At 44.8% G+C, this 17,794-nt stretch overlaps 1 protein-coding gene across 3 annotated transcripts in view; it reads right to left on the bottom strand.

The window, feature by feature from the left end:
- ULK2 (unc-51 like autophagy activating kinase 2) overlaps positions 1-15,942 on the bottom strand; it is an 83,374-nt gene extending 67,432 nt beyond the window's left edge. The window contains exons 1-5 of one of the 3 annotated variants that reach the window (XM_008270670.4): positions 15,675-15,942; positions 14,367-14,459; positions 13,282-13,323; positions 537-569; positions 199-235 (exon numbers count right to left, since the gene is read on the bottom strand). In XM_008270670.4, coding sequence (XP_008268892.1) covers positions 199-235; positions 537-569; positions 13,282-13,323; positions 14,367-14,459; positions 15,675-15,764 — 295 coding nt within the window. In that variant the 5' untranslated portion in view covers positions 15,765-15,942. Of the gene's footprint in view, positions 1-198; positions 236-536; positions 570-13,281; positions 13,324-14,366; positions 14,460-15,674 lie in introns of those variants that run through there. The other 2 variants (XM_002718949.5, XM_051824434.2) reach the window with 2 other exon arrangements.
- Positions 15,943-17,794: the final 1,852 nt, after the last annotated feature.

The raw sequence follows: 17,794 nt of genomic DNA, 5'->3' as shown, positions 1-17,794 counted from the left end.
CACAGGTAACTTTAGGAACACAACCACAGTAAACTGTTAGCAAAGTGACTATGTTAAATATACACAAAAATAGTTATTGAATGTCTCATAGGAATGTATAAAACAAGGACAGCATATTTCAAAAGTACTTCTTAGTATTAAACAGACTGCAGTAGTACCTATACTGAACACACACACACACACACACACACACATTACCTTGCAAATAATCTGCCAGGTCTCCACCATTGCAATACTGATATTGAAAAAGAAAAAGTCATTAAAGTAAGGTCAGTGACTCAAGATTAACTCAATCCATTCTCAGTTCATTTTATTTAGAAAGTCATTTGTGTATCATGTGAATCTAGTCTAAAAAACATAATTATGGAATTAAAATTTTTAAATTTTATATTCCTTACTTATATGGAAGAAATCTAGATGACTGAACTGACTTCATTAATTCAAATTTTCAAATAATAATCTACTATCAGTTTTAAAGTGCATATTAATCAAAGGGAATTTAAAATGAATTGAACAGAAGCTTGTATTCTACCTACCTCCATCACAAGAAAGACAGAGTTGGGTAATTCCTGGAAAGTAAATATATCTCTCTTAGATTAGAAAAAAATTAAACAAAAAATTTATCGTAGCTAAAATAATGGTACACTTGTTCATTATTAAACTAGCAAAATGAAATAAAAAATCCATTAGAATGTAAAAGTAAAATTCCCAACACAATGATTAAAACATCTCCTCTTCAAAGTCAAATCAAATTTTAACCAACACTAGTCATTAAAAGTTCAATTCCAGGGTTAGCATTGTGGCATAGCGAGTTAAGCCGCTGCCTATGATGCCGGCATCCCATATGGGCCCTGGTTCCTTTCCCAGCTATTCCACTTCCAATCCAGCTTCCTGCTAATAGCCTGGAAAAGCAGCAGAAGATGGCCCAAGTACTTGGGCCCCTGCATCCATGTGGGAGACTCAGAAGAAGCTCCAGCCATTTGAGGAGGGAGTTAGAGGATGAAGGACATCTCTCTTGGGCTCTCATTCTCTCTGTAACTCTTTCAAATAAAATATATAAATTAAAAAAAAAAAAAAAAAAAAAAAAAAAAAAGGAGTTCGGGGCTGGCACTATGGCACACCAGCAGCTGGTTAAGCTGCTGCCTGCAGCACCAGCATACCAATATGGCCGCCAGTTAAAGTCCTGCCTACTCCACTTTTTTTTTTCTTTCGACAGGCAGAATGCACAATGAGAGAGAGACAGAGAGAAAGGTCTTCCTTTGCCATTGGTTCACCCTCCAATGGCCGCCGCACTGCGGATTTGCGCTGATCCAAAGGCAGGAGCCAGGTGCTTCTCCTGGTCTCCCATGCGAGTGCAGGGCCCAAGCACTTGGGCCATCCTCCACTGCACTCCCGGGCCACAGCAGAAAGCTGGCCTGGAAGAGGGGTAACCGGGTCAGAATCCGGCGCCCCAACCGGGACTAGAACCTGGTGTGCTGGCGCCGCAAGGCGGAGGATTAGCCTAGTGAGCCATGGCGCTGGCCTAACCTACTCCACTTTCAATCCAGCTCCCTGCTAATGCACCTGGGAAAGCAGTGGAGGATGGCCCAAGTATTTGGCCCCCACACCCACACGAGAGACTCAGAAGAAGCTTCTGGCTTTGGACTGGCCCAGCTCCAGCCATTGCAGCCATTTGGGGAGTGAACCAGCAGATGGAAGATTGATCTCTCTCTCTCTGTCCTTCCTCTCTCTCTCTGTAACTCTGCCTTTCAAATAAATAAATCTTTAAAAAAAAAAAAAAACTTCATTTCCGTTTATGGAAAGAACTAAAGAAAGAAGAAATATCTATCTTTTGGTTAAGACTGACCTAACACAATATCTAAGATGGAAAGCATGGTAAATTTACCACTTAAAAGAGAAAAGATTCTTTGGTGCTCAGGCAAGTACATCTACCCTGAAGTCTATGATTTAGAGTAGCAAAACAACTTCTAATCCTCTCTAGCCATTCTAAATGCACAATCTGATTTGTGGAACACATGACCCAGAGCACTTTGTTATTATTCTAGTGTTTATGTTTATTTGGGGTAGTCACATGAGCAGAGGACTGTTGGCAAATGGAAGATGTTTCATCACATGTTCCCAAGATGTGTTCCAAGATTTTAAGGAACTGATTTGAAGAGTTTTACGTAGGCTCTCAAATTCACATAGCTCCACGTCTGCTTCCCAGATAAGCAACTCAAAGAATGATCAGAGGGGAAACATGTCAGGACATTGGTCTGGAAAAAGATTTTTTTTTAATATGACCTCCAATACACAGGCAACAAAAGCAAATGTTGACAAATGGGATTACATTAAACTAAAAAGCTTCTGAATAGCAAAGGAAACAATCAACAGGGTGAAGAGACAAGCTGAGAATTGGGGAAAAATACCCATAATACCTATGCATCTGACAAAGGATACATTTTCAGAATATATAACAAACTCAACAAAAAAAATTTGATTTAGAAAATGGGTGAATGACCTGAATACACACTTCTCGAAAGAAGATATACAAACAACCAACAAGTATATGAAAAAATGTTCAACTCCACTAGCCATCAGGGAAATCAACCACAAGATACCATCTCATCCCAGTTAGAATAGATTGTCAGAGAGATCAAAAAATAACAATGCCATCAAGGATGCAGAGAACCCTGAATGAACTCACACACTGTTGGTGGGAATGTAAATTAGTTATCAATGAAAAACAGTATAGAGATTCCTCAAAGAACTAGAAACAGACCGGACATAAGTCCTCCTGCTAGGCAGATATTCCAAGGGGTGAAATGAGTATGCAAAAGAGAAGTCTGCACTCCCCTGTTTCCTGCAGCCCTACTCACCCTACTCACAAGAGCCAAGATATGGAATCAATATAGGTATCCTCAAAAGGAGGATTAATCACCATAAATAACTTCTATTCTCAATAGGGAGGTCAAATTCCCATCTGGGTATTCACAATTTTAGAAGTATACACAACTACTCTTTTATTCACTCATTTAATAAATAATAAATTAAATAACAAATATTTTAACATCATTGATATCTCATAAAAACCTTCCTCTGTCTACCTTAAAAACAGTGAAAATCTCGACAGAATCAACCACTCAAAATATCCTCTTATTTTGTCCCCCCTTACCGAAGTGTACATATGTTTAAATAAAGCACTTAAATACTTGGGAGCATGACTAGCTGCCAAGTCAGGAAAGAGTTAGCAAAAGAAAGTGTTTTTCTTTGAACAGAATGAATGAAGTCACCTATAGACACATGGAAACTCAACTAGCACTGGGCACATAAGAATCTAGAACAGATACTTGTAGGATCAGAAAGGCTGAGAAGGAAGCCCTCGGAATTTGTAAGCCAGACCACCATGGACACCTTGCCCTAGCTATACACATACATATTCTTTCCTGATGACAAGAAATCGTCACCCCCCCCCCAGCACCTCCACCAACAAAATTAAAAACAGGAATTTAACTTTATCATTCTCCTTGCTCAAACTCTTTAATGACTAAGATAAAAACCTAACTCCTAAAAAGAAACTACTCAGCAGACAATGGCTTTAATAGTTGCCACAAGTGCAAAGAGATGAAACAAGTCTGTACACTTATTTCTTAAAGGTTTTGTGAAAACAGAAGTAAACTTCAGTTCATATACTTGGTAAATATCCATCTTTCAGATGGAGAAAGTAAACTCATGGTTGCTCTGAACCATTTGAACTATGGGTTAGTCATCTGCTTATTTTTTCTCCTATGTGGAAGTTAAAGACAAAGTTGATCTGAATTTAAAATAGTGACTGCTAGAGGCTGGGAAAAGTCGGGGAGGGCGTTGGAGAGAGGTTGAATAAAAGATACCAAAAATACAGAAAGGAGATAGGTTCCAGGGTTCCACAGCACAGTAGGGTAACTATAGTTCACAACAACGTACTATACACTGTATAAAGACCTCAAAGAGAGGAGCTGGTTGGCTGCAAATACAGAGAAAGGGTGGGGAAGTGGAGACACCAATTCCCTGCTTTAATCAGTCTGCACTTATCCAAGTGTTGAAAGATTACACTATGCCCTGTACAAGTATACATGCTAATCAAAAAGTTTTTAAAAAATAAAGAATTTGGGGGAAAAAATTAGAGAGGGGCAGGCATTTGGTGCACCAGTGAGACCACTACTGGAAACACCAGCATCCTATATTGGAGTACCTGAATTGGAGTCCCCACCCCGCTTTTGGTTCTGATTCCAGCTTCCTGTTAATGCACACCCTGGGAGGCAGCTCAGGTAGCTGGGTCTCTGCCACCCATGTAGGAGACCCAGACTGAGTTCCAGGCTCCTGGCTTTAGCCTGACCCAGCCCAAGCCATCACAGGCATTTGGGGAGTGAAGCAGTATATGAAAGTTGTCCCTATCTGTCTATGTCTCTCTCTGCCTTTCAAATAAATTAATGAATTTAAAACTTCTTTAAAAAAGGGGAAACATCTTCATGACTCTACAGTGGATACAGGAAGTGGCCTTAAGACACAAAAGCACTAAATATGACAATATTTCAAAGAAGTTATCAAAACAATAAAATTAAAAGTTAGGTTTATCTGGATGCAAAAAAATTCTGAAATCCATGCATAGAATTTTCATAATACACACATCCCATGAAATTTTTGAATATCCTTCATATGAAAGGAAGACACAGTAAGCTAAATAGTAAAGGGGGTTTGGTTTTTTTAAATTTTCTTTTCTTTGACTAGTAAAGTTAAGAATGTCTGTTCAGCCGGCGCCGCGGCTCACTAGGCTAATCCTCCGCCTAGCGGCGCTGGCACACCGGGTTCTAGTCCCGGTCGGGGCGCCGGATTCTGTCCCGGTTGCCCCTCTTCCAAGCCAGCTCTCTGCTGTGGCCAGGGAGTGCAGTGGAGGATGGCCCAGGTGCTTGGGCCCTGCACCCCATGGGAGACCAGGAGAAGCACCTGGCTCCTGCCATTGGATCAGCGCAGTGCGCTAGCCGCAGCGCACCGGCCATGGCGGCCATTGGAGGGTGAACCAACGGCAAAGGAAGACCTTTCTCTCTGTCTCTCTCTCACTGTCCACTCTGCCTGTCAAAAAAAAAAAAAAAAAAAAAAAAAAAAAAGAATGTCTGTTCAAGGGCCAGCATTGTGGTGCAGCGCATTAAGCTGCTGCCTGCAATGCTGGCATCCCAAATTGGAGCCCTGGTTCAAGTCCACTGTTCTGCTTCCAATCCATCTCCTTGCTAATGCATCTTGGAAAGCAGAAGATGGCCCAAAGTAAGACCCAAAGCAACAGAAAATAAGTAACAAGGGAAAGACTGAAAAGAAAAATTCTCAGTTCCTAAGACTCAAAACCTCACATCTCTCTGCTATATTTAATTCATCTCTACTTCTCAGGTAACCTCTGTGGTTATCACATAAACTTAAAAAAAGGAAAAAGATTACAATCCTCCAGTTTAGTTCCCTTGGGGCTACCCGCACTGGACAACAGGGCATTCTATGAGTGAGCAAGCTGGAATCATCCCCACTTCAGCAAGGAGTAGGGTTAACGTGGGAAACAAGTGGCCTGCTCAAGTTCCTGTCTAGTCTGCTAGAAAGCATTCTTTGCCCAGCTTTCCTTACTTACAGCCCAGGCTCTTCCTCACAGATCATTTCTTAGCTCATTCTGACCATAACCTCCCCTACACTGGAGGGGGCGGGACTGGTACCAGGGATTTCTTACAGCTCTCGAAGCTGGAAATACATCAAGGCACCAGCAGAACTGGTATCTGGTGAGGGCTATGTTGTCACCACCACTCACAGATGACAGTCTTCATAAAGGCAGGGTGAGACAGCTCTCTCTCATAAGGGTACTAACCCCTCCTGGGAGGGCTCTACTTTAAGAACTAACCACCTTCCAAAGGCCCCACCTCCTCTCACCATCTCCTTGGTGGATATAATGTCAACTCATGAATTTTGGAAGGATATAAACATACAGATGAAGCTCTTAAAAACTCAAAGATGCAAAATACAATGATGCATATGAAAGTCACTTCCAGCTTACTGATCTGACACAAACCAGCATAGATTTATGGAAAAATTGTTTCCTTAATGTGTAGTCAAGAGCACTAATTAAAACAAAGATTGCAAGGCCAGCACTGTTGCATAGCAGGTAAAGCCTGCAATCCGGCATCCCATATGGGCACCTGTTCGAGTCCCAGCTGCTCCACTTCAGATCCAGCTCTCTGCTATGGCCTGGGAAAGCAGAAGAAGACGGCCCAAGTCCTTGGGCCCAGCACACACGTGGAGACTTGGAGGAAGCTCCTGGCTCCTCGCTTCAGATCAACACAGGCTGTTGTGGCCAAATGGGGAGTGAACCAGCAGATGGAAGACTGGAAGACCTCTCTCTCTCTCTCTGTGTAACTCTTTCAAATAAATAATCTTAAAAAAAAAAAAAGATTGCAAAAACATCCAGATATTTAACACTGATCTCAATTAACTGATAACTAAGTACCACCTAATCTGAACCTGACTTTGCCTATAATTCTTCAAATTGCTTAAATCCTATTTTTAAAAGAAGAGGAAGAAATCCTCTTCTACAGTTATCATCAAAAATAGCCAAAATCCTGGTTTAACTAGCTGAGCTTCCTGGAAAATAAGCTAAATCCCTACATCATCCCTTTGAACATAAATCCTAGAAAGCAAAAACATAAATATGAAAAAATTAAGCCAAAAATATTAGCAAAAAATATGGTAGGGCATTTTTATAACTGCATGGTGGAGAAATCCTTCTATGACATGAAACCTACAGGTCATTAAGGAATAGGCAGATACATTTTTACTAGGTAAGAACTTCTATGTACAAAAAAAGGTCAAAATCAGATCAAAACAACCAAAGAAAAACCAGAGTGTAGACATTTGAAAAAAACATCAATACACAACAAAGAACTGTCAGTGTGACTCCCTTTCCTTCACCTCTTACAGCCCAAGTACCTAAGTCCTATCAATTCTCTTAAATATTTCCCTAATTTTCCAGGCTTCATCTCTTCATCATTGTCTCTCACCCAGACATATGTAACTTTCTTTTCAATTACTGTATAATATTTTACAGTGGGGCTATATCACTATTAATTCACTAAAGGACATTTACTTGTTTCCAGTTTTAGGCACATCAAGCAATGCTACATTAATAACTGTAAGACATATATCCTAGTTCATATGCTTTTACGGCTATGAGACAGATGTCCAGGAATTGAGGGCTGCTCAGTAAAAGGGTATCTATTTCCAACAGAAACAGATTCCTCTTGATTACACTATTTTTAAATTATCTTATACACGATGAGTCTCTAATCCAAGCACAAGCTATTTGCTAGCGGTAAGCAAACAGATTTAAGTGCCCTGTTCTCTTTAAGCTTAAATTCTCAGGGAGAGACAACAAACAAACAAAGTGTAAACAGTATGTTAGAGGGTGGTGAGTGCTTTGGGGAAAAGTAGGGAAGGAAGCTACAGAATGCTAGGGAGGAGATTGCTACTTTATTTAGGCTAAAGAGAACTTCCCTGAGAACACAGTCTGTGAATAAAGACTCAAGAAGGCCGGGGAACATATCTGGAGGCACCAGCATCTGTCACTGAGACACAAAGATTCCCGTGGGCAGCATATTTAGAGGAGGCAGGTTCTAGGTAGAAAGCGAAAAGGGGCCAGGGCCAGGGTAACCGGGTGCTTCGGGAACCATCAGGAGGCTGATGTAGATAGCACAGAAGCAGCAAGGTACAAAGAAGGCAGAGGAGTCCTACATAACTGGTTAGGCTGTGGTAACAGGACTTTGGCTTTTGCTCTGATAGAAATGAGACACCATTGCAAGGCTCTGAGCAGAGGGGCAGCATGCCCTGACCTGGGCATTAACAGGACCACTCTTGTGGCAATGTTGAGAATATTCTAATGGGAAGCAGAAGGGCAAAAACAGGAATTACCAAACAATATTCCACAAATGTCCTAACAATCCACATTTCTACATGTGACATATGATAATACACTATTCACTGGAATCCCCCCAATCCTACCAATAAACATTTTTCTTATAAATTGACAGATAGTTAGACAGTGAGAGAGACAGGTCTTCATTCCGTTGGTTCACCCCCAAAATGGCTGCCACGGCTGGAGCTACACCGATCCGAAGCCAGGAGCCAGGTGCTTCTTCCTGGTCTCTGACGCAGGTGCAGGGCCCAAGGACCTGGGCCATCCTCCACTGCCCTCCAGGGACACAGCAGAGAGCTGGACTGGAAGAGGAGCAACTGGGACTAGAACCTGGTGTCCATATGGGATGCCAGCGCCACAGGCAGAGGATTAGCCAAGTGAGCCATGGCGCCAGCCCCCTGTACTTTTATTTTTTAAAGAGGAGTCACAGGACCAGCACTGAGGCACAGTGAGCAGGCTAAGCTGCCATCTGCAGTGCTGGCATCCCATATGGGTACCAGTTCAAGTCCTGGCTGCTTCACTCCCAATCCAGCTCCCTACTAATGTGCTTGGGAAGGCAGCAAAAATGGCCCAAGTGATTGGACCCCTGCACTCACATGGGAGACCTGGAAGGAGTTTCTGGCTCCTGGCTTTGGCCTGGCCTGGCCCAGCCCTAGCTGTTGTAGCCATTTGGGGAGTGAACCAGTGGATGGAAGATTCTCTGCCTCTCCCTCTAACTCTGCCCTCTAAATAAATAAATAAATCTTAGAGAGAGGAGTTATTTCTTAAAATTTTTTCTGTATTTAATTGAGAGGCAGACAGAGTTCCCATCTGCTGGCTCACTCACCCAACATGCAGAAACCAGGGGCAGAGCTGGCACTTCAATCCAAGAACTGGGAGATGGGATACGGGCATCCTAACCAGTGTCTTAATCACTAGGCAAACACCTACCTACCCTGATGCACTTTTTTTTAAAAGACTTCTTTACAAGTCAGAGTTACAGAGAGAAAGCAGAGTTTAGAGGGAGTATTGGGGGAGGGGAGAGGGGACGAGGAAAGGGTGGAGGGAAAGGTCTTCCACCCACGGGTTCACTCCCCAGATGACTACAACACAGGGGCTGGCAGGAGCTTCATCTAGGTCTCCCACATGGGTGGCAGGGGCCTAGTACTTGGGCATCCTCTGCTGCCTTTCCCAGATCATCAGCAGGGAGCTGGATCGGAAGTGGAACAGCTAGGACTCAATAAGCATTACCCACATGGGATGTCAGCGTCACAGGCAGCAGCCTTACCCACAACATTGCAATGCCGGCCCTGCACTTTTTTTTTTTTTTTTTTTGGCCAGGTAGAGTTAGACAGTGAGAGAGAGAGACAGAGAGAGAGTTATAGACAATGAGAGAGACAGAAAGAACTTCCTTCCGTTGGTTCACTCCCCTAATGGCCGCTATGGCCAGTGCTGCGCTGATGCAAAGCCAGGAGCCAGGAACTTCCTCCTGGTCTCTCATGCGGGTGCAGGGACCCAAGCACTTGGCCCTGCACTTTTTAATTTTACCAGTTGGATGAAATGAGAAGAGACACGTCACTGATACTTTAATTTACATTTCCTACTTCATTTAGTAGCCATTTTTATTTCTATTATGAGAACCAACAATTTATATCCTTTGCTTATTTTTCTTTGTCTTTTCCTTACTAATTTTGTGAGGTCTTAAATTCTTTGCATATTTCCCTGTTATCTATTGTTATAAATATTTTTCAAACTATCATTTACCAGTTGCACTTTTTGTGTCTACTGAGGTACAATTTACATAAACCAACAGTGATGGAAGTGTACAGTTCAATGAGCTGTCACAAATGTATACACCGTGTACCTACGCTTCGAATAGAAATGCATAATGTCTCCCCAAAAAATTCCTTCCTGCCCCTCTGTCATCGATCCCAGCTGCCAAGAGGCAACCTCTGTTCCAACTTTCCTGATGCCTCTCACCAAGGCCTAGTCGTCTCTTCCCGAAATTCGCAAAAGTAGAACCACATGGTGGCGATAAAGGCTGGCGTCTCTCTAACGTAAGGTCAGAGATCCACACATGGCATGGCACATACTATTGTTCTGTGTCACTTTATTCACAGTTTTACGTTATCTAAATATGATGTACCACTTGATGAACAGTAACAATCAAGGAAACAAACCCAAAATATTAGATTGAAACTCTGCTTATTTGATAGTCAAATACTCAAGGCTATATTCATTTGACTGATATGTTTAAAATTTTTATAAATTAGATCCAGTAGTATACAAAGCACAAAATAAATTTTAAAAAGAAACATTTTAATGTAGTCAGCTTGAAAGTCCTGATTATTTGATAATTCAGGTTTTATCTCCTTCAACAATCAACACTGGCACTTGACAATATTTTTCATTCTAATACAAAAAAAAAATGTCTAAGTATACTCTACCCCGAAAGCAAAATCTACACTGCAATTGTGAGGGTTTTCTGTACCTCTCCAAGAAGGGGAAATTAAGAGTTAATACTGGGGCTGGCGCTGTGGTGTAGCGGGTAAAGCCACCGCCTACAGTGCCAGCATCCCATTTGGGTGCCGGTTCGACTCCTGGCTGCTCCACTTCCAATCCAGCTCTCTGCTGTAGCCTGGGAAAGCAGAAGATGGTCCAAGAATGGGCCCCTGCACCCATGTGGGAGGTCCAGAATAAGCTCCTGGCTTCAGATCAGCACGGCTCCAGCCGTTGTAGCCATTTGGGGAATGAAACAATAGATGGTAGACCTCTCTCTCTCTCTCTCTCTGCCTCTCTGTAACTGCCTTTCAAATAAATAAATAAATCTTTCAAAAGTGTTAATATTGGCCAGCGCTGCGGCTCAACAGGCTAATCCTCCGCCTAGCGGCGCCGGCACCCCGGGTTCTAGTCCCAGTCAGGGCGCCGGATTCTGTCCCGGTTACCCCTCTTCCAGGCGAGCTCTCTGCTGTGGCCGGGAGTGCAGTGGAGGATGGCCCAAGTGCTTGGGCCCTGCACCCCATGGGAGACCAGGAGAAGCACCTGGCTCCTGCCTTCGGATCAGCACGGTGCGCCAGCCACAGCGTGCCGGCTGCGGTAGCCATTGGAGGGTGAACCAACGGCAAAGGAAGACCTTTCTCTCTGTCTCTCTCTCTCACTGTCCACTCTGCCTGTTGAAAAAAAAAGTGTTAATATTATTTAGCAATTTTTGTAGTAGGAGCTGACTTGCACTACTTGATGCCTTTGATACACAGAGACCAAGACAAATTACGTAACAGCTCTGAGGAGAATCAACGTTTCAACCAGGAATTACGAGCTGAGTTAGTTTTGACTCAAGTTTTTTTTCTTTTTCCTTTTTAAATAACTTTTATTTATCTATTTGTACTTTTTTGAAAGACAGAGACAGATCTTCCACCCACTGACTCAGCGATGCTGACCGAGCAGGACTGAAACTGGGGGCCTGGAACTCAATGCAGGTCTCCCACATCGTTGGCAAGACCCATGTACTTGAGCCATCATCTGCTGCCTCCCATGGTACAAATTAGCAAGAAACAGGAGAGGCAGAGGCAGGATATAAACCCAGGAATTCGGATATAGGATGCCAGAGTCTCAACCACGGTGCCAAACACCCACCCCTCTCCTTCCTTTCCGTACTGTTTTGAATTTCTCAGGTGAAGGAAAGACTTAAACCTACTTGAACAAGCAATAAAATATACTCCACAGCATACACATATTCTGTAAATGGCAGTTTACATCACAAATTTCTTGTAGAGCCGTAATATACTACAGACAGACATTTTTAAAACGTGCATGCTATTTGACCTTGTAATTCCAATTCTAAAAACTGAATTTGAAATAATCAAGGATATATTCAGAAGGTGCACATTATTTCTGTTATGAGAAAAACCTAAACATCTTGTGAGTTTAGATAGTTGTGTTATGATATAAACATATGAAAATGACTACATTAAAAAATGTGCATGTAGAGGCCAGCATTGTAGCATAGGTTAAGCCTCTGCCTGCAGACGCTGGCACCCCATATGGTGCCAGTTAGAGACCCCACTGCCCCATTTCCAACCCAGCTCCTAGCTAATGGCCTAAGAAAGCAGCCCCTTAGGTCCCTGCACCCACGTGGGAGACTGGGAAAAGGCCCTGGCCTCCTGGCTTCAGCATGGCCCGGCCCCAGCCACTGCAGCCATTTGGGGACTGAGCCAGTGGATGGAGGATGGATGGATGGATGGATGGATGGATCTCTCTCTCTCTCCTCCCCACTCACTGTCTCTGTAACTCTGCCTTTCAAATAAATAAAAAATAAAGCTTTAAAAAAAGGTTTACTATTTTTTTAAAAAGTACATATAAAATAGTCTATTTTGTCTCACCCCACAAAAATTAGGCACACTGAGATCAAGAACTTGGTTTTATCCACTGCTTTATTCCCAATTATCAGAACAATGCCTGGCACATAACAGCCACTCAAAAACATGCAAAATGGATAAATATGAGTCATTGAGTACAGAAAAGGGTTTAGCTAGAAATACATATAGAAAAATCACAAAAGATGTTCGTTTACTTGAAATTCAACTATGCAGACTAATCAAAGCAAAACAAAGAAGTCACAGAAGCTGTGCACACTGTATACCCTGGTTTTCTGGGGTGAAAACTCGAATCTGCTGTTCCCTCTGTGGATCTCACATGGTGACCATCACCCTAATCATGAAGGTAATGTAAAGGAGGACTGCTGCACATACCATGGCCCCAAAGTATGAACCAACTACTTCATCTAATGCTTCACTGAGAAAATAGAAATTTCCTCCAAAGTTGGGCTCTTAAAAAGGAGTTCCAAGAATCATCTGGATCATAAAGAAAATCCACCTTAGCAGGTAACTTCAGATCCAGCCTTCCTACCTCCAAGCAAAACGCAACTCAGGAGCTAGTGACAGACATGGATACTATCCTGGTTTTGATCCTTTTTATTTTCAAGTGTTTCTACAATTTACAAATATGGCTTTCATAACAAGAAAAAAAAGCTCTATTTAATTTTCAAGTGCCCACAATAGTCTTTTCTTACTTATCACAGAAATACTAGGTGTAGTACCAGTATTCCTCTACATGACCTAAAACAACTCCCCTATATTATCAATTGTTAGGAAGTTTCCTCGTGCAGCACATTATTTTAGCCTACTGCCCTGTGCTTCTTTAAACAACACCTTAACAAACACATAACTCAAGCTACATGTCTTTTCAACAAGAATGAAGGTCATTTTTTATTTCCATTATGATTCATTGATATTGTACAAAAATAAAAATTTCTGAGTTTTTAATTTAAAAAAAAATCCAAAATAAGGTACCTGAACATCATAGAGTGCTACAATATTTTCATGCTGAAGTTCCTGTTAAGGAAATTGAGAAAACGTTTGTATGTAATCTAACAATTTTAATATATTTCAATATACAAATAAAAATATAAATACACACACCTACACACATACAGAAACACTAGTTATAGCACAGTACACTTCTAGACATAGTGAGAACAATCCAACCTATTAAAGCATAAGAAGCAATGTACCTGATCAACTTTCTTATGGCCTAAGTGGTTTTTCACCATCATCAGTTTCTAGATGCCTAACAAAGTCCCTATACTTGTTTATAAAATATGTTCTATAGTTAACATGGCTACTGACTTTCTAACAGTTTTCTAACTTTAATATTCAATTTGTAATAGCAATAGAGGTATTAAAAATATCAAACTGCTTTTCAAAAGCACATTATCTGCCTAAAAGAAAACAAAGTATAACTGTTAACTCAGAGCTATAATTCTTACCAAAGAGATTGCCATAATAGTTTTGATGAGAGCTGATTACGTGTTTGGGTTCCATGACCATAGCAGTTTGGAAATACTGGGTTAAGTATACCAAACCTTGTACAATTTTTCAGACTTTAATTAGCCAAGTACTTTGTTCAAGAAGTATTTAGTAAAAAAGGATTTTCCAAACTAATTTGCCCATGGAATCATTTCCTGCTTTCCTCAAACCAGCTCACTTGGGTAACACTGATTGTGAGTGATCCAAAAACACTGCCTCCAAGGAAAATACCTTTCTTCAACGTAGTAAAAAAAATTTTTTTTTAAATTAGGGTCAACAGAAAAGGTAAACAATGTGTGGGTCTCTTCTCAAACAATACCACAGCAACTGGGAGAAAGAAAGGGAAAAAAAAAACTTAAAAGCAGTCTTTTTAAAATCCCTCCCCAACATTTGGCCAAGAGGCAAACATGTATTGGTAAATTGGTAAAAACAGCTTCAGAGTACTCCATGTTTCAAAATGAGGAGCAGCTAGAAACTCTGAGTTGGGGCCAACCACCAAATCTGCAAAGGCTGCCGTCATGTGTTCACTTCCTCTAACCTGGGATGAAATTCTACACAAAGCAACATACCTTTAAGATTTTAATTTCCTTTCCCAGCAGTATTTGGGATTTTGACAAGTTCTTTTTATTAATACTTTTAATAGCTACCTCCCAGTCAGTTTTCTGAAAAGGAAAAACAATGTTATTCCTGGAAGTTATTCCACAGAAACAAGTCAGCAGAAAACAAAATCTAAGCACAAAGATGGATTTAGCAAATAAATGTGGGGGGGGGGGAGACAATGGAAAAGAACTGCAATGATTTCATCAGTTACAGTGTAACAAGCCAGTGTTTCCACACACACACACACAACACAGCTCCTGAAAATAATCCATACTGAGACCACACAGACACTCACATTAAATGACAAAAGAACACAGTTCATAACCACTTCTAAGATGCAGGGAGATGTGGACATAAATATGCTTAACTGAAAACAACCCTGGTTTACTGTGGGAGGACACCTCCTTTTTTAAAGTTATTTTTACTAATAAATGAGAAGCAGTTACTACCTCGTCTAACAAACAGCAAAGACGGCACACTTTCAACATGCCCCTTGGCACCACTCATAACTGCCAAACCCTTTAGGATTATTTCCACTCCCGGTGCGCCTTTCCAAATTCTTTAGATTCTGAAACCTCGTGTGACCCTACTTGCGAAACAGCAAAGGCCTCTTAGGAAAAATAAATAAATAAATAAACAATTCAGGCTTGAACATGCGTTCGTGTTTACTTGCACTGACTGAAAAATACAGCGTGCAACCATCTTTTCCACTGGGAGCCCTCTAACCCAAGACGGGAAGATGGTGCGGGGCTCGCCGGGGAAAGTGACACCGGCCGGTTGGAGACAGCCCCGGGCTAACGGGAAACCCGCCCGCTTTCCACCAGGTCTGCAATTATCAACCTCAGAGGTGACAATCTCTGGCAGGCCAGGGCGGAGGAAAAAAAAAAAAAAAAAAAAAAAAAAGGTCCAGCCGTGCCGTGCTCGAGCCTCCAGACGTGCACGGAGAGCTATGCAGTCCTTTCGGGTTGAGGGTTAACTTCAGGCTGGACCCCCGGGCGCACTCCGGTTACCCAGCACCCCGACAGCCAAGGGGGTCAGCAGCTGCCCCGGGCGGCCGGCAGCTCGGTCGGTGCAGCGCTGCCTGGCGTGGCTCCGGCCTCCAAACAATCCCCGCTCGATCCAAACCAACCCCGCGACACTGACAGCGCGCACAATGGCAGGCCCGGGGCCGCCAGCCAAGTTGGGGAGTGGGGAGGGAGCGCGGCTTCGCCAAGTTGCAAAACCACCCCAAAAGCCCTGGCCTCGCCCCGCGGCCGGCTGGGGCAGGCAGCGCTCACCTGGCGGTGGCGCCCCCGGAAGACCACGGCGAAGGCCCCGTGTCCCACGAGGTCCCTCTTGCTGTACTCGAAGTCGCCCACCACCTCCATGGCCGCGCCTCCGGGGCATACAGCGAGCTGGCGGCGGCGGCGGCAGAGCGGTTCGGCGCGGTGGGCAGGGATCAGCACCGGGGGCCCGCGGGCCCGGAGCGCGCCCGCGAGGGGCGGCGGGGCTGGGGCAGCCGCGGCCCCGGGCCCGGGCGGACGCTCATACCGAGAGGCCGGGGCAGAAACGGGAGGAGGCCGCCGCGCGGAGCCGGGGTCAGCGAGGCCTGCTGGCCCGGCCCCTCCTCATGGCCCGGCCCGACGCCGGCCGCGGTGGTGGCGGTGGTGATGGTGGTGGGGTCTCTGGTGAAACGGCCTCGGCACTGCCGGGCCGGGGGCGCCGCCGCCGTCACTGTGCGCCCCTGGAGCTAGACGCGCGCAAGGGAGAGGTGTGGAGTCCGGTCCTCCCCATCCCCAGCTTGTGCGGCCGCCTCGGCCCTCGTCTCCCTGCTGCTGCTGCTGCTGTGGCGGCGGCGGCGGCGGCGGTCGCCGCCCTAAGACCGGCACAGCCCGGTCCCCGCGCCCCACCGCCTCAAGCGGCACCCAACGCACAGGCGCGCGCGCTGGCCGCTCCCGCGCCGACTGCCGGCCCTCCGCGACGTCAGCACGTCTTGTAGGACGCAGCGCGCGGCGAGCCCGCTGCCTCCGCCGAGAAAAGGAGTGCGCGGCTTGGGGCGCGGCTCCGCCTCCCTGAGGGGGCCCCCGCGGGTGTCCGCTGAGGCGAGGGCGGGGTGTTCGGGCCGCTGCGGCCACACCTGGGTCACCCGCTACCGGGCTCCGCGCGGGGTTGGGAAGCACGTTGGGCACGGGCCACGCCCTGAGGCGTGCTGTGCAGAAACCGGAGGTCGAATGGCAGCTGCGGGCGGGACCAGGGTATCTCTTGGGTGAGGGAGACCCCGTGGCCCTGTGGCCGCCCAGGCTTAGTGTCCATGCATCGCTGTCCCGGGGCCACTCCCCACGGGTTCTGTTAAGTTTGAGGCTTAACGTTCAGTGGCTTTCGAGAACTTTCTTTTTTCTACCTGATCATTCAAGTTGGCCAGCTTTCCCTCAAGAAAATGTCCCGAGAAATCATTGTATAAGCAGCATGCCTGGAAATGGGGTGGAAAATTCGGTCCCTGTACTTCAGCTTTTTTTAGGATGTTTGCATTCAGGTTACCTCTCCCCGCCAGCAGCCTCTGAAGACTGAAATATCCAACCCTCAGGCAGCGAGCCCCCGGGAGTCCCAGATAATGTCTGAGTCCGTTTTGGTTGCAAATTGCACGCACGACACCCGCGACTGGGTAAATTACAAAAGAAAGCGCATTATTTCGGCTCACATTTCTGGTCCAAAGTGGAGTGGTCCCATGTGGGGATGATCTTGCTGGGAGCACACGCAAGACCCAGCCAAAATGGCTTTCAAGGCAGCCACTCTCCATTTAGCCCGCTCACCTGTGATAATGAATGCTCCTGAATAGATTGATCCATTCATGGAGGCGGAACCCTAATCACATCTTAAAGGTCCCACCTCTTAATATCTCCTAACGGGGATTCTATTTCAGTATGAGTTCCAGAGGGGATAAAGTGTATCCCAGACCTTAGCGCCCTCGTGCCCACGCCCTCAGAACGGAGGGCCTTGCATTTCTATTCCTGCTGCTGTGACCTCCCACATAATTCTATCCTGACTTCAAAATCTGGCGCAGGTGGTTGGGCTGGACATTGAAAATCTGGAGCTCTAGACACTGACAGTGAGTGAAGCAAGTGTGGGTATACACACACAAGGATTGATCTGGAGATGATTCCTCAGCGGATTGAAGGATTTTTTTTTTTCTTATGGTTTGAAAATTGAAATAGGGGAGGCCGGCGCCGTGGCTCACTTGGTTAATCCTCCACCTGCGGCGCCAGCATCCCACATGGGCGCCGAATTCTGTCCCGGTTGCTCCTCTTCCAGTCCAGCTCTCTGCTGTGGCCAGGGAGTGCAGTGGAGGATGGCCCAAGTGCTTGGGCCCTGCACCCGCATGGGAGACCAGGAGAAACACCTGGCTCCTGGCTTCAGATCA

This window comes from Oryctolagus cuniculus, chromosome 17 (genome assembly GCF_964237555.1).
Source record: "Oryctolagus cuniculus chromosome 17, mOryCun1.1, whole genome shotgun sequence".
Taxonomy (NCBI): domain Eukaryota; kingdom Metazoa; phylum Chordata; class Mammalia; order Lagomorpha; family Leporidae; genus Oryctolagus; species Oryctolagus cuniculus.
Note: the sequence above shows the minus strand (reverse complement) of the source record. Positions and strands in the feature narration are given on the sequence as shown.